Source organism: Akebia trifoliata, chromosome 8 (assembly GCF_017979445.1).
Source record: "Akebia trifoliata isolate Shusen 1 chromosome 8, ASM1797944v1, whole genome shotgun sequence".
Lineage (NCBI taxonomy): Eukaryota > Viridiplantae > Streptophyta > Magnoliopsida > Ranunculales > Lardizabalaceae > Akebia > Akebia trifoliata.
The window spans coordinates 16,541,614-16,557,227 of NC_141382.1; the positions used below are offsets into that span (position 1 = coordinate 16,541,614).

At 36.7% G+C, this 15,614-nt stretch overlaps 2 protein-coding genes across 6 annotated transcripts; both read right to left on the reverse strand.

Annotated features, from left to right (window-relative positions):
- Nucleotides 1-323: 323 nt before the first annotated feature.
- LOC147396296 (uncharacterized) lies at nt 324-1,131 on the reverse strand. The gene has a single exon (XM_086450395.1). It carries the CDS (start codon nt 923-925, stop codon nt 611-613), a length of 315 nt encoding a protein of 104 aa, XP_086306521.1. The 5' UTR covers nt 926-1,131; the 3' UTR covers nt 324-610.
- A 1,237-nt stretch (nt 1,132-2,368) lies between these two features.
- LOC147396297 (Putative methyltransferase family protein) lies at nt 2,369-15,032 on the reverse strand. 5 transcript variants are annotated; one of them, XM_086450394.1, is made up of 9 exons: nt 14,834-15,032; nt 14,556-14,637; nt 14,344-14,419; nt 14,180-14,246; nt 13,953-14,053; nt 3,857-3,901; nt 3,385-3,714; nt 3,197-3,299; nt 2,369-2,864 (listed from the first exon to the last, which is right to left on the reverse strand). In XM_086450394.1, the coding sequence occupies exons 3-9, from the start codon at nt 14,407-14,409 to the stop codon at nt 2,782-2,784; spliced, it is 795 nt and encodes a 264-aa protein (XP_086306520.1). In that variant the 5' UTR covers nt 14,410-14,419; nt 14,556-14,637; nt 14,834-15,032; the 3' UTR covers nt 2,369-2,781. The 5 variants fall into 5 exon arrangements, with proteins under 5 accessions (XP_086306520.1, XP_086306516.1, XP_086306515.1 ...); XM_086450390.1 differs by having other exon boundaries at nt 14,344-14,409; nt 14,556-14,666; XM_086450389.1 differs by having other exon boundaries at nt 14,344-14,409; nt 14,556-14,678.
- Between the last annotated feature and the right edge of the window lie 582 nt (nt 15,033-15,614).

The window sequence follows — 15,614 nt, forward strand, 5'->3', positions numbered from 1 at the left end:
TGCCACAAAGTGGAGGCCAACTTTGAATTAAACTAACCCTCTTCGAACTGTGACACGTGGTTTTTTTTATATTTAATTCATGTCCTTGCTTTTTCAACAATATTAGAGATACCTCTTTGAAGACACCACGTGGCATCGTGCAAAGAGATTCCTTCAAAATTTTGAAGTGGGCCACCCCCTTCAAAGATTTTTCTCACAAAGTGGGCCGCCGTGGACATCAGTAGGCATAACAATCCGAAAGAGATGCGGGTTTAAGTTTCTGCACCTCTAACACCTTTGGTGAGAACATATTAAGAGAGAGACAGAGAGCATATTGTTTTCTGAATCATATATATAAATACCACTCCAATATACAGTAACAAACATATAGGGGTGATCAACCTAAGGCCTAATTAAAGTAAGAGCATAAGCAAATTCTAATAATTTGGTCTGGATTGGACAAATTTGTTAAAAGAAATAAAGGAAATCTTTTTAGACTAGAAAGAGATTTGGTAGAGTATGATAGGCTAGGCTACCCTTGTTATTAATCTTCACGATCCACGCAGAGGACCATCCCTCCATCATTCTTCGCCGGACATGATGTGATGTGATGCGTGCGCAGATGTACTAGTTACCAACAAGAGTTGGTGGTCCAATAAAAACTGCTGGATCTATTGACCAAGCGGTGAAACCTTCTTCTCCTATATACGTATCCGTACCTGAGCCTCAACCAAAGCAACCTTGGTAACTTCTTTGCGGATCGGAGTCTGACCCAGATGACCCGCTTCACGCGCACAAATGCTCTTTTGATCCTCTCCACTCCACTTGTTTTCCTACAGAATTGATAGCTCCTCAGAAATACCTGCCTTTTCTCTAAGTAGTTTTGCTCTGAGAACGCCACTTCTGGACGAAAAATCGTCCCAGACAGGTTAAAACTACTGCCCATTAGAATGAATGAACGAACGAACGAACGAACGAAGAGACTTAAGAGAGGGTTGTGGGTTGTTTTGTTGTAAGAAGAAGAAGAAGAAGAAGAAGGCGGCCGAAAGTATTCCTGGAAAAATTTAGTCAAAAGTTGGATAGATAAAAAAGAGGTGGGATTTTCTCATCTTATTCCGACTAACGTAGATGAAACTTTTTTTTTTTTTTTTTTCCTTTTTAACACGTGGACACGGTTAGATATGCTTTGATTAATTGATGGTCACCTCACATGCCTTATGTGATCTGATCCGTTTTCTTTCTTTCTTTCTCGCTCTCTCCTCTGACTTTTAATGGGGGAGACCCCCAAAGTCAGAGATTGAGAGCTTAGTCCTCAAATCATGGATCAGCAGGTATTGAATAATACATAGACATTGGGACGATTCATCTACTCTTTGAAATTTTTTTATTTTTTATTTTTTTTAAAGGGTGTAAAGTGGAAATGAAATAATAAATTTGATAATAAGCTTAATTACGTTTAAAGAAGCATGGTGAACGCCGTCTGACATGCTTAATAAAGGCCAGCCATACAGAGAGTCAGTGCCACCTGGCATTCAAGGGTGTTATACCGTTGAAAATTACAACATCCACTAGGCCACTTATATGTACCATATGTCATCCCAACACTTCATTGATACTAATGATTTTAAAACTCAACTGGATGGTTTAACATCTCGTCTATGCTAAATACCGAGTAGTGTAGATGAATTTTTTGATATGCTTAATGTGAGAGATATTAAATTTCATTCGAAAAACTCACTTTTCCTTCCATCTTATTCGTGTCCAATAAATATCGAAACGACTCGAACGTTATATCTCGGTCTAACACGAGTTTTGAAACCATGTTGATACTTGGAGAAGAAGATTTCATCAAGTGCAGTTGGCACCTTGTGACTTTTTATTACTTATTAGTACACTACAGCTTGCTTAGTAAAGACAGGTGTAACCAAACCACCTCTTCCCTTTTTTACCCTCATCACACGCTACCTTATATAAAAAGTAAACAATTCACAAGCACGCACGCCAACCAATATTATTGATGTTCTCTATTTTTGTAAATTTTTTCATGTTATACTAATGTCAATATTATATTAAAATAAGAATGAGACCCCATCGCATCTGGGCTTCTTCTTCACTAGTTCACACACTCAAAAATGAGTCCATCTCTAGGCGGCTTCTTCATTTACACACGGACATGCCGTGGCAGATTATGACGTTCCACTCATTGTTTTAAAAATCAGGGTAGGCCTCTCTGCAGGAGAAATTATCAAACACCTTCCTACCTGACTCTCCCATGAGTCATGTCAGTTTTAGCCCAATTTAAATATAATCTACACAAATTTAACAACTACGAACAAAAATATCTATAATAAGAAAAACGTGTACATGATTGACAAGTCCTTGGTAGGTAAAAGCGAAAAATCAAAGTCATAATGTCTTAGATACATATTAAACATATATGTACTTCAATGACTGGTATCAGGCAATTAGGCAGCCGCTGGTAATAATCAAATGATCTTAATAGTCTTTCATGGATGTTGTAAGTACAGTTTTACTTCTGAATGGAACTACTACTACACGATCATAAAATGAGGTGTATTTGAGTAATAGAGACTAAAACAGCTGATCACACATGCATGCACAACCATTAGCTACCAATTTAAAATAGATAGATCTGATAAACTAAAAAAACAAAAAGCTTGGGTCTTTATCCGAACTTAGATGACCTCTACGTTAACTTCCCATATACCCAGTAACTCTTTGTTGACCTTGTTCTGTAGGTAAGAACTAATGAATGTTCTGCTCAGTCCTTGTAATCCAAGTCTACTTAAATGAAAACTTCCAAACCTCTCGGACATTAGATGAACCATCTGCAACTTCTGCAATCAAGGAAGCTGTCATAACACCTGCAGAAACATGGCCCACCAATCAATAACCCTATACCATAGGAAACTGTCAAATAACGACAAAGATGGTATCATTGAGTTTTATCTGTGTTAATATGTACATGGAGTGTACGTATGATGCATCCAAATATATATATCATGCGTTTGTGTGCACAAAGTAAGATCAAATTCACAATCACATAAGTCACCTTGTACAACTAATTCATTTTTGTATATGCTAAACCTAGTACGCATGTAATGATTGCAGTTGCACCTCCAAAAGAGGTGAGAATTCTCAAAAAATGAATTATGCATGGCACACAGCAACCAGATTTCACAGAGGACTAGCTCACCATCTTTCTCTACTATGGACACGAATTGTCTTGTTCCCCCTCCTACTCCAAAATAATGTTTCTTGGCTGCCAAGTAAACAACTCCATGGGGGTGGCTCAGGCACTGCAAGTAAACACATTCGTCAAGCTCAAGGAACCATCAAGTATAATGATGAAAAATGAATTAGAGCATGAGAATCAAACCGAACCTTCTTTATAAGATCATAAAGATTTTGAATAGAGGAGACAGAGTAAACTGTCTCTGCCATTAAAATAATATCATAGCCAGCTCCAGGATCATTCTCAGATATTGAATCAGGGGCTTTTAGGTAATCATTGCAACATGCATGAGAGAGAAGTTGATGTATCTGACTCCAATCACCAGCAAAGAATCGAACTTCTGGCCGGACATTCAATTCTGTCAAATTTGTTGCCAAAGGTTGCGGGTGTTCCTTTTCAAGATTAGAATTTACATTTGGTATTGTGAGACATCGCAGGACCTCAACATTGAAGTCTTGGAAATGAACCACAGCTGCACCCTGATTGAACAAGCAAAAAAAAAACAATTGGCAAGAGACAGAAAACTTACAGCCTTGAAAGAAAGGAAGCTACACAGCCCAAACCAGATAGGCATACACTTGTATACATTAACATAACAGTCTATATGAAGGGAAATCTCACCTCAAGGCACGTAAAGATCCCAGGAAGTCCATGACCACATCCGAGCTGAAAGGCATAGGAGGAACAGTGTCAGTAGTAACAATTTGAAAGAAGGGTTTAGGGTGAAATTGGTATGTCGCACCACATGGAATCTTCATAAGAGACCCCAATGGTTAAATTTACAAAGCAACTCATGGACATTTTCCCCTCATTTCCATTTTAGAACACAAAATCTTGTAGGTGAGCCTAGCGATCACCTGATCGCAATGGGTGTCAAGTTTCAGATGAATTGAAGTTTTTGGCTTGTGAGAAAAGATCATGGAGATGAAAGTAGAAGAGATGAACTGAAAAATACTTTCATGAATTGAAATTGGATTATCTGAATCACAGAGTAATTGAACTATATTTATACAAGGCAAAATGAGAAATAACAGACTAACTAACTCATAACAGAAAAATAACAGACTAACTGTAATAATTAACTGTTCTTCTCCTCTTCTAGTTTAACACGTGTAGCTTTAGATTGTAATTCCATTTGTTCAATCCGTGAGGCTATATTCCAACACCCCCCCCCCCCCCCCTCAAGATGAACATGTATATTTAGGATGTTCATCTTGCGGAGAGTATGATGAAATGGAAGAGAGCCTAGAGGCTTTGTTAAAATATCTGCTAGTTGCAATCTTGAAGGGACATAGAAGAGCTTGATGATATTTTGTTGCAGCTTCTCTCGAATAAGATGACAGTCTATCTGTATGTGCTTTGTTATCTCGTGTTGGACTGGATTAGTTGCAATAGATAATGCTGATTTACTATCTGTATAAACCAAAGTTGGCAAGTGGTGGTTGATACTTAGGTCCTGTAGTGCATAAAGGAGCCATTGAATCTCACAAGCTGTTGAAGCAAGGGCCCGATATTCTGCTTCTGCAGAAGATCTGTTGATAGTAGCTTGCTTTTTACTCTTCCATGAAATTAATGAATCACCCAAGAAGATGGCAAAGCCTGTTACACTCCTTCGAGTGTCAATACACCCTGCCCAATCACTGTCTGAGAAAGCCTTGAGCTGCAATTCTAATGAAGCTGAGAAGAATAATCCTTGTCCAAGGGTCGCCTTTAAATACCTGACAACTCGAATGGCTGCTTGGTAATGACTAACAGCTGGTTTGGCTAAAAATTGACTGAGAACTTGGACGGAATAGGCAAGGTCAGGTCGAGTTAGTGTTAAGTATAACAACCTCCCAACTAATCTTCTATAGGCTGAAGGATCTTCATATAAATCAGAATCTGAAGCAGTGAGCTTTAAATTCGATTCCATTGGAAAAACTGCAGGTTTTGCACCAAGAATTCCAGCTTGTTCAAGTATGTCTAGAACATACTTCCTTTGACAAATTGATATACCAGTTTTAGATCTTGCTACCTCCAATCCGAGAAAATATTTGAGTTCCCCCAAATCTTTAATTGTAAATGTGTCATGTAGAAAAGTTTTGAGCAGTTGAATTTCAAGCAAGCTGTCACTGACTAAAAGAATATCATCTACATAGAATAGTAAAGCTATGAAGGATGAGTCAGACTTCTTGATAAACAAAGAACAATCTGAGCTACCTTGAGTAAAACCATAGTCAAGCAATGCTGTGGACAATTTAGCAAACCATTGCTTAGATGCTTGTTTCAAACCATAGAGACTCTTCAAAAGTTTACAAACTTTATTTTCTCCTTTGACAACCAAACCAGGGGACAACTCCATATAAACTTCTTCATGCAATTCACCATGTAAAAAAGCATTATTAACATCTAATTGGTGAATATGCCAATTTTTAATAGCAACTATAGCAAGCAGTAGCCAAATGGAAGTAATCTTTGCTACTGGAGAAAAAGTATCAAAGAAGTCCAATCCTTCTTGTTGAGTGTAACCTTTAGCTACCAATCTAGCTTTGTGTCGTTCTATAGTTCCATCTACCATATACTTGATTCGAAATACCCACTTACAACCTATGGTCTTTTTATTTTTAGGAAGAGTAACAAGTTCCCAAGTCTTATTTAACTCTAAGGCATTTATTTCATTTTGCATTGCAGATTGCCATTCAGGAATTGTAGCAGCCAATTTATAATTTTTGGGTTCTTGAGAGGTTGAAAGGGATATTAGAAAGGCTTTATGAGAAGTGGACAATCGATTTGCAGAAAGAAAATCAGATATGGGATATAGAATACCTTTGTTAGGAGAGCAAGCAGCAATAGCAGATGAATGAGTTGCATTTGGAACCTGTGAAGCAGTACCACAATAGTAATCCTACAAGTAATTTGGCATTTGTTTAATTCTTGAAGATTTTCTAAGAGGTTGTGAGGCTATTTGAGGAATAGATTCGTTGTTCAAAGGTAGTTGATGATTTGGAAGATTTTGATCGGAGATGAGGTGTGGATTGGATGTGATATTCTGATCTGAATTAAGGTTCTGATGTGAAGTTGGATTTTTATCAGAATGAATATCAGAAGAATGAAAATAGAAATATGAAGCAGAATTTGTTGGAGGAAATAAGAAGGTATGTGTTTCAGGATTAGATGGAAAATCCTTGAAAGGAAAGACATTTTCATAAAAAACTACATTTCTTGAGATGAATACCTTATTTGTGTTAAGGTCCAGTAATTTGTAGCCTTTTATGTCAGAAGGATAACCTAATAATAGACATTTCGTAGCTCTCGGGACAAATTTATGTCTATGATTTGTGAGCGTTGAGGCAAAACAAAGACAACAAAACACTTTGAGGTGAGAAAGATTAGGTGGTTTATCAAATAACATTTCGAATGGGATTTTGTTTTTGAGAAAAGGAGTAGGAATTCTGTTTATAATGTGTGCTGCAGTTAACACACAATCACTCCAAAAGATGAAAGGCATGTTTGCTTGAAACATTAAGTCCCTGGCAGTGTTTAATAAATGTTGATGTTTCCTCTCCACAACTCCATTTTGTTGTGGAGTTTCCACACAACTTCTTTGATGTATAATGTCATTGTCATTATAGAATTGAGTCAAAAGAAATTCAAGTCCATTGTTTGACCTTACTATTTTGATAGAAGTACTAAACTGTGTTTCTACCATTGTACAGAAATTTTTGAGGATAGAAGGAACTTCAGATTTCATCTTGAGCATGTATACCCAAGTACAACGTGTATAGTCATCAACTATAGTAAGGAAGTATTTGAAACCAGAGTAGGAAACAACATTGAAGGGACCCCATATATCACAATGGATCAAGTCAAACATTTTATTTGAACTGGTTTGAGATACAGGAAATGAAAGCTTTCTTTGCTTTGCTAAATGACATACATCACAGACATTTGTCGAATTGAAAAGTATAGATGACTCTAGCTGTCTAAGAAAAGGTAATCTCGAGTTAGAAACATGGCCTAATCTATAATGCCAAGTATCTAATTGATTTTGAGTAATAGCTGAGACAAAATATGAAGAATTAAACTTGGGTTGATTGTAGATAGAAGTTTTTGAAGTAGCTTGAGATAGGTGGTACAGTCCATGTTTTTCAAAGGCAATCCCAATCATCTTCTTTGTTGAATGGTCCTGTAAAAGGCAGTAGGAGTCAAAGAAAGAGACAAATATTAGACTGCTTTGTTAGTTTAGAAACAGATAGTAAATTGAATGAAAAACTGGGAACACATAACACATCATGCAAATATAATGTGTTTGAGAGACGAACATTGCCAATATGTGAAGCTGGAACAGAGTTCCCATTTGGCAAATTAATAGAAGTATTGATTGATGTAGGTGTAGATGAATATAATAGTGGTGAACAGATCATATGATCTGTTGCACCTGTATCCAGAATCCATGAGGATACATATTGTAAAGAGGAAGAAACAGAATAGCAAAGGTTTGAAGGTTTACCAGAAAATTGAGAAGTAACAATGTTTACAGCTGGTGAAGGTGTTTGGGTAGGTATTGGCGATGAGGTAGAATTTGCAAGTGCTAGCAATTTATTGAAGTCCTCAGAAGTTAAAGAAAACTTTTGATTCTCGTTACTGTTTTGAATATAAACCTCAGAGGTTGACATAGCAGCATGAGCAATAGGTGGATTCCGTTTCCCTTTTGGTCCAGTCCAGCCAAGAAGGTATCCATGAAGTTGGAAACATTTCTCTACGGTATGGCCATTGTATCCACAATGAGTGCAATATAGAGAAGATCGCTTCTGTTTGTCTTTGAAAAACTTCGATGGAACAGATGGAACATGTGGCTGATTATTCTGTTTGGCAAGCAAAGCATGAGTTTCATTGCTGACAGAATTATTGAGTTGTCTCTGGCTTTCCTCTTGAAGTAGTAAAGAGAATACTTTTTCCATACTCGGCAATGGTGAAACCATAAGCAATTGGCTTCGAATGAAAGCGTAGGAGTCATTTAAGCCAACCAAGAATTTTAACACATAATCAGACTGCTATCTAATGAGTAAAAAATCAAACAGGTTGCAGGTACATGTTGCCATCTTTCCACAGCTACAAGTTGGGAATGGTCTGTAATTAACATACTCATCCCATAAGGTCTTGAAAGAACTAAAATACTCAGTGATCGATGAAGAACCCTGAGTAATAGAACTTAGAGATTTTTCAAGATGAAAAACTCTTGGACAATCACTTCGTAAGTATCTTGTTTTCGACTCTTTCCAAAGATCAACAGCAGATGCAACATAAAGAAGACTATTTCTGATTTCCTTGGAAATAGAATTCATTAACCACGAGAGAACCAAATTATTGGCACGCAGCCAAGCAGTATGAAGAACACACTGATTAACAGGAGGAGCAAGAATCGTACCATCAATGAACGTTGCTTTGTTCTTGACTGTTAGAGCAATGGTGATTGATCGACTCCATGCAATATAGTTATCACCAGTAAAGATTTCTGAAACAAGTAATGCACCAGGATTGTCGCTTGGATGCAAGAAGTATGGACTTGATGAATCATCCGAAGGATTGATCGTGCGATGAGAAGTATGAGAACGGATAGAATTTTCGTCGTCCGAAGTCATTTCTGAAATTTCTCCAAGAAATGCAAGAAAGTATGTATAAGGAAAATGACAAAGATTTCAGAGCAAAATCTTTGTAAGGTCGCAGAAGCAAAAAAAAAAAAAATTGATTGTTAATCTGATACCATGTCAAGTTTCAGATGAATTGAAGTTTTTGGCTTGTGAGAAAAGATCATGGAGATGAACTGAAAAAGACTTTCATGAATTGAAATTGGATTATCTGAATTACAGAGTAATTGAACTATATTTATACAAGGCAAAATGAGAAATAACAGACTAACTAACTCATAACAGAAAAATAACAGACTAACTAAGTCATAACAGACTAACTGTAATAATTAACTATTCTTCTCCTCTTCTAGTTTAACACGTGTAGCTTTAGATTGTAATTCCATTTGTTCAATCCGTGAGGCTATATTCCAACAATGGGAACTCATTAGAGTGATACCCCTTCTCTATACAACATGCGCTTTGAATGCCATTGGCTTCCAGCTGCGTCATGGTTTGGGATCGATCTCAACCCTTTTCACCACCCCCAGGAAATGGTTTTAATGAATGGAGCTCATGCTTGTGCAGAGATCTTACCTTTGTATTTTGACTTCCTAGTGAAGTTCCGTCCAACCTAAGACTCAACCTTCAAGAAGGCTGATAAGCATCATGGAACTGGTAGAATGAGTGTAGGTCGAATTGCACTTGAATCAGGCGCAGGAACTTCACTGTCCAACCAGAGGCTCAGCCCTGTGGACTTGGAGGTCAAACTAGGCTAAAAAGATATGTGCGGGTGGCCTAGCAAATAGTGGTTGCCAAATGGGTCATTGCAGCTAGGCTAAAAGGCCTAGCAAATGTGTATTTAAGTTACCCAAATAGGCCTTAGATCTCAATGAGCCAGAGTTGCAACATAGCAGGCGAACAAGTGTATTTTCTTTAGCGTCTAGAACATGCTTAGGGTTCTACCAGGAGAAAACCATCCAAAATTTCACGTCATATAGGTATGGTTCATCACCTGATCGTCGTTGGATTGGTTGCCAGTAAACAGCAAGTCATCGTCGATGGAAGGAAAAAAAAATGGCCCATCAATCCAATTTTTTCAAAAAACTATGGCTGCAATTGTGGTTCTAATGTATAATTTTCAACTCCAAAACTCTTTCAAAGAGACCTCAACCACCTTCAATCTAGTACAAGCATCTATTGCTTCCATCAAAATGAAGATAATGCATTCCAAAAAGCACTTTCTCGAATGCATTCCTTTCTAATTTTATCTTTCCTGGTCTTTCCATTCATCCATCTAAACATCTTCATCTTTGTCATACTTTATTTACAATGCCCCCCCCCCCCCCCCCCCCCAACATTTCAGCTCCATAACATAGTTGGTCTTATTATTGTCCTATAAAATGTTCATTTTAATTTGATTAGTTGGCACTTTAGAATCACACCTCCACTTTTACCATTAAGCTCTAATTCTATGGGCAGCATCTTCCACAATCTCTCCATCCTTATTATATTAGACTTGGTGGCCATTAGGGAGGTAATTCTAGACCCTCAATATGTACTCTTGAATGTGAGCAGTAAACTGAAAATAGATTACACATTTGTAGATCTAAGGTGGTATAATAAACTAAGTAGGAATAGATTTGCAAATTTTTTGTTGTTGTTGTAGGATAGATTTATAAAATGTCTGAAATTAGGGCTCAAAGAGACTATAAACTAGGCTAAACCAGACTTTAGAATGACTGAATTTAGGAAAGAAAATTCAGACAACAACAAAAAGCCTTATCCCAAACATTTGAGGTCAGCTAAATGCATCATGTTCCTACATTCCACTCTTTCCACAGCCAACTCTTTTGTTATTGAAAGTGAGAAACAAAACATAAGACAAATCAGCAACTTGACTATAGATGAGCAAAGTCAGCAGCCCTATGAAACCAGTTTTATGGAGTTGCACCGAGATACAACTTTCTCGTTTGTCTAGTCGCACCAATCAATCAAAGGAAGGAGACAACCACCGCCCCCCACCCCTCCAAAAAAAAAAACACTTTATTATATTCAACTCCTTGAATTGAAGCACTAGAAAATATTTGTAGAGGATTAGTGTGGGACATTCCCCACTTGTGTCCATAAAAAACTCAATGATGGTTACGAAATTTGGAACCCATACCTAATTCAAGCATCTAGAAACAAGAACCCACCAATGATGCAACTCTAAATTTATAAAAACTTATTGACCACTCAATTAGAAGATAGAAACATAGATTCATAAGACTCTAATTTTTTTTTATCGGTAAAGATGATTTATTGAAAAAAGGGGTCGAGATGACCGCCCAAAACAAAGCGAAGATACACGACAAAGAAACCAACAAAACAAAAGAGAGGACAACAAAACAGAGAAATGACCCCCCGCGTTACTCTCGTTGTAACCCACACACCATGTCCCAACGCACGACAAAGTCTTCAAAGAAAACCCCTTTGAACTCTTTGTATAGTTTACTCCAAGAGAACAGGAACTCCAGAACAAAAAGAACTGATCTTTCCATCGTACAGGCTTTCCCCTCAAAGATGCGACGATTACGGTCTTTCCAGATAGCCCAACAGATTGCGAATGGAACCAAGAACTAAAGAATCCTTTTAGAAAACGAGAATGAAGCTCCCCACGCCAACCAAGAATCCAATAAGACTCTAATTTTAAACCAAAAGGATCCAATTTTAATTGTTTCACCAACTCTTAAAAAAAACTTATAAAAAAAAAAAAAAAAAACTATTAATGATGAATTTCAGTAAAACTAACAAAATGGAATTTATAAATAGGAAGCTTGTGGTTAACATAAATAGTACAAAAAACTATAAATTACGATTCCCATTGGAGACCCACTCTAGCACTTCTCTAGTTGGTACCCATCCAAAAAAAAAAACTTCTCTAGCTGGTTCATATCTTTGGATGAGAACTCGACTTTAGTACAACACAAATGCATGGAAAGGTAGAGGCCCCTACATTATCATACAACCCTTGACAAAAGAAAATGACTAACTTGTCCCCCATACAATTATTTCTCCAATTACCCTTCTTAGTACTTGTAATTCTCACATATAGTGGACATGGCACCAGTGCATTTATCATTGTTGCAAGATTTATTGTGGATTTGACCATTTTAGACCTTCTCATTATGGGAATGGCCAGCTAAAAATTTCCCTTTCAAGAACACTTAATTTACCTTCATGTCTTCCATTGACACACTTAGGCAAGAAAAGTCCCACTGCCAAATTACATCACTCAATTGGCCTAAGCTTCTTCAAACAATTAGCAACAAGTCAAGATGGCATTGTACTCCGAAGGCTATGTAACTATGACACTGGTACATGTGTCAAAGTTTGGCATTGCACGAGTGTCTGAAGTGACACCCTCAAGAAGCCCAAAATATATACATGTCCATACATATGCATTATGATGCAATGCTTTAGTGTGCTTTGATAATATTATAATTTTTTTCATTAAAAGAAAAGTAAGGATGAGGCTTTGACGATGAAACATCTCCAATACCATAGCACTATCCATGAACTTAATTATTTAAGAGGGAGGCAATCAAAACACTATAGTTGTACTCAATAACATAATGGAGTGCTTTATTGAGAATGTAACATAGCAGTACTATCTTGTTTGCAAAAGAGTGTAATAGTATATCTAACACATGAGTACAACATTGTGTCCAACCTTAGGAACTATAGTTGTCACGTTGGGTAGATAGACCCACTCTCAAACCGTGGTTTTGCAGTTGGGAGCATATTCACCTACAATTTGTCCTCTATAGTTTTGGAAAAGAGCATTTTCAACATTAAAATTCATGCTTCCAAAGTTTCTCTACCAATAAGGACAAACTTGTCCTTTTACTTCGAAAAAACTATTATCAAATAGTCTCTTGGGTTGCAACATCATGGAGTCACTCAATCTAATCTTTATAGCTTGTTGAGGCCATCAATATATCAATAATTAGGTTGATGTAATGATCTAAATCATAGATTTATAATGTGTATTGTCATTAGATGGTCCACATTGAGCAGTTCTCCGAATTGGAATAATTAGTGAATGTGTAAGAATTCATGTAAGGGCATTTCAGTAAATATATAGAGAAACATGTATACTATTGTAACATGATACACACATAAATGCTTCGAAGGTTATCTTGACTTTAGGATATTCTTAAATTGGAGCGCTCTGGCATCCTCGTTCCCACACCTTCTCTATGCTATAGTCGCTAATTGCCCCACAATATAAATTTTTGGAAAATGGCGTGTCTTTACTTTACCAAATTAGAGTTTAGATCCATAGCTCAGTTGGTTTGACACATTGTGAAGCAACTTTTAGGTCGTGGGTTCAAGTCCAGTTTACATATCAAAAAAAGCATAGATGAAGAGGTTATTTAGGGCATAGAAATGCCTTCAGCTTGATCTCGACACATTGAGCAGAGCCCCTTGGCCATCATATCACCATTTGTGTCTCAATTCCATCAGTGATTGTCACCCTACAGTCATCATTTCAACATCCTCATCAATTGTGAGAACTTCCTTCATAGTGCATCATGGCCCTTCAACTACTCTCTTCATCTTCACTATTATCATTAGCTTTTCCCCTTCCATTTACATTGTGCAGTATTAATTAATCCTCGACACCCTCTACTTCTCAACTCCTGAACAAACATTCAAATACATCTCTTCTTTATATGCATATGGATGAATGGCTTGTAAGGCGACAAAAAAAAAATATCATGTTCATAACGGTTTGAATTGGCTTCATGGCTTAACATATTTTGAATGTAGATAGGATCCGAAGTCAACATTACTACTTTCCAATTTAAGGAATCAGAATATTATTGCAGTTCCTCCCCAAACACATTTTATACCGTCCCATTTGAGTGGCTTGAGGCCACTGGAAGTGAAGAACTATAATGTAGAACAGCAATAAATAGTAATGGATGCAAAAATTCGGCAGTACCAACTATCCAAGCATAAAACGAAAACTATGATTCTTACATGTCAGCAAAAAAAATCAAGCAGTGCATATTAATCAGAGATTTTAGCATGCCAAAATCACCTTAGCATGAGCAGCCCACCTCTAAAACTCTCTTCCCTGCGAGAGATAACCGTCCATCTTGAATCTCGGAGTAAAGTGTCTTAACCAGATCCATTGAACCTTCCCATAGCTTCAGGCCCCCTACACCACAAAAGAAAACGTGCTCATTTGCAATCGATTATCCCGAAACATGAAAAACGTAGAATTGATTTGTTTTAAATATCTGTGATTCTAGAAAATAAATATGATTTGTTATTCTTACAACACCTTCATATTTCCCAGGTACCAAATCTGAGTTTGATAAAGCAAAAACCTCGCGAGTACTGACTCGACCCTAAGAGTAAGACAAACCCAGAGTAGAGTCAGATGTTGGAATTATATGTAGTTGAGTATTTATTTTGGTAGAACTAAATGGTTGAAGGGAGTAATACCTTAAGCAGAGTTGGACCGACACCCAAATTGACGGGCTCCAAAGTACACTCGACCGTAGATGACATCTGCTTGCATCTTGTAATTAGGAGACAATGAGATTAGATATCCTCTTTATGAATTATATATATATATATATATATAATGAGAAGGAGTGGCTGATGTTTCACTACTCGGGAGATTTAACAGATGAGAGAGGCTGAAGGAATATTACCTCTGAGAGAGATACTTCAACACAAGGAGGGGGAGGAGGAGGAGGAGGAGTTGGTAGAGGCTTTTCTGGAGATCCGAAAATCCTAAATGATGAAAACAATGGAAAAGTTCCCTGCGTTTGTTTCTTTGGATTTTAAGAAACGTAGAAGATAATGTTTTCATTCATCATTAATAGAAACTTCAACAACTAGAGAAGAATTAATTAAGCAGACAGAGTCACAGCAGAAAAAAATATGATTTTGAAAGTTGATGTAATGATTCAATTCAACTCAGGTTTACCTCCGAATTTTCAGCCATTGCTGATGCTGATGCTGATGCTGCTGCTGCTGTGCAGAGCGAAGTAGCAACAAATCAAGTAGGAATACAGGATCTCAACTCCAGAGTCCAGACTCTTGAGGAACGACAAGGGGGGACGGTAGGATTACTTTTTCGGATGACCTAAGACAGCTAACCTTTGTCCTCTCCATGCACCCTCACACTTTAAAAAAGAGTCAAATAAAAAAGGGAGGCTCCATTTGCACAAATTGCACCCACGGATATCTACCTTAACTTTAAAGTAACTATTTGCACACACTAAATTCACTTTCTTTAACATCTTCAACTATTTCATTTGATAAATATGTCATTCGCATCTCCAATGCCATAACCTAAACCTCCAATTATGTTTTAATCATTTATCCTTGTATGATTTAGGCACATGATTGTTTTTTTTTTTTCCTTTGAAAATTTTCTAAGGTATCTAATGATGTATAAAACATGTCAATTAAGGTGTTATTTGTTAAATTGAAAAAAATTTAGTACTAAAACTTATAAGTACTGAAAAAATTATTTGTTTGGATGTTAAAATAGTATTGAATTCATTAAAATTAAGTGCTAAATTCACATAATCATATTTATTACATATTGCTAAAAATTAATAAATTATCTATTTTACCTTTACATATTATTTGCATTTTCAAATGCCTATTTCTTATCAAACATAATAAAATATATCATTTCTTATAAAATTAAAATACAATTCATTTTTAAATAATAAATAATACTAAAAATTTTAATTTTT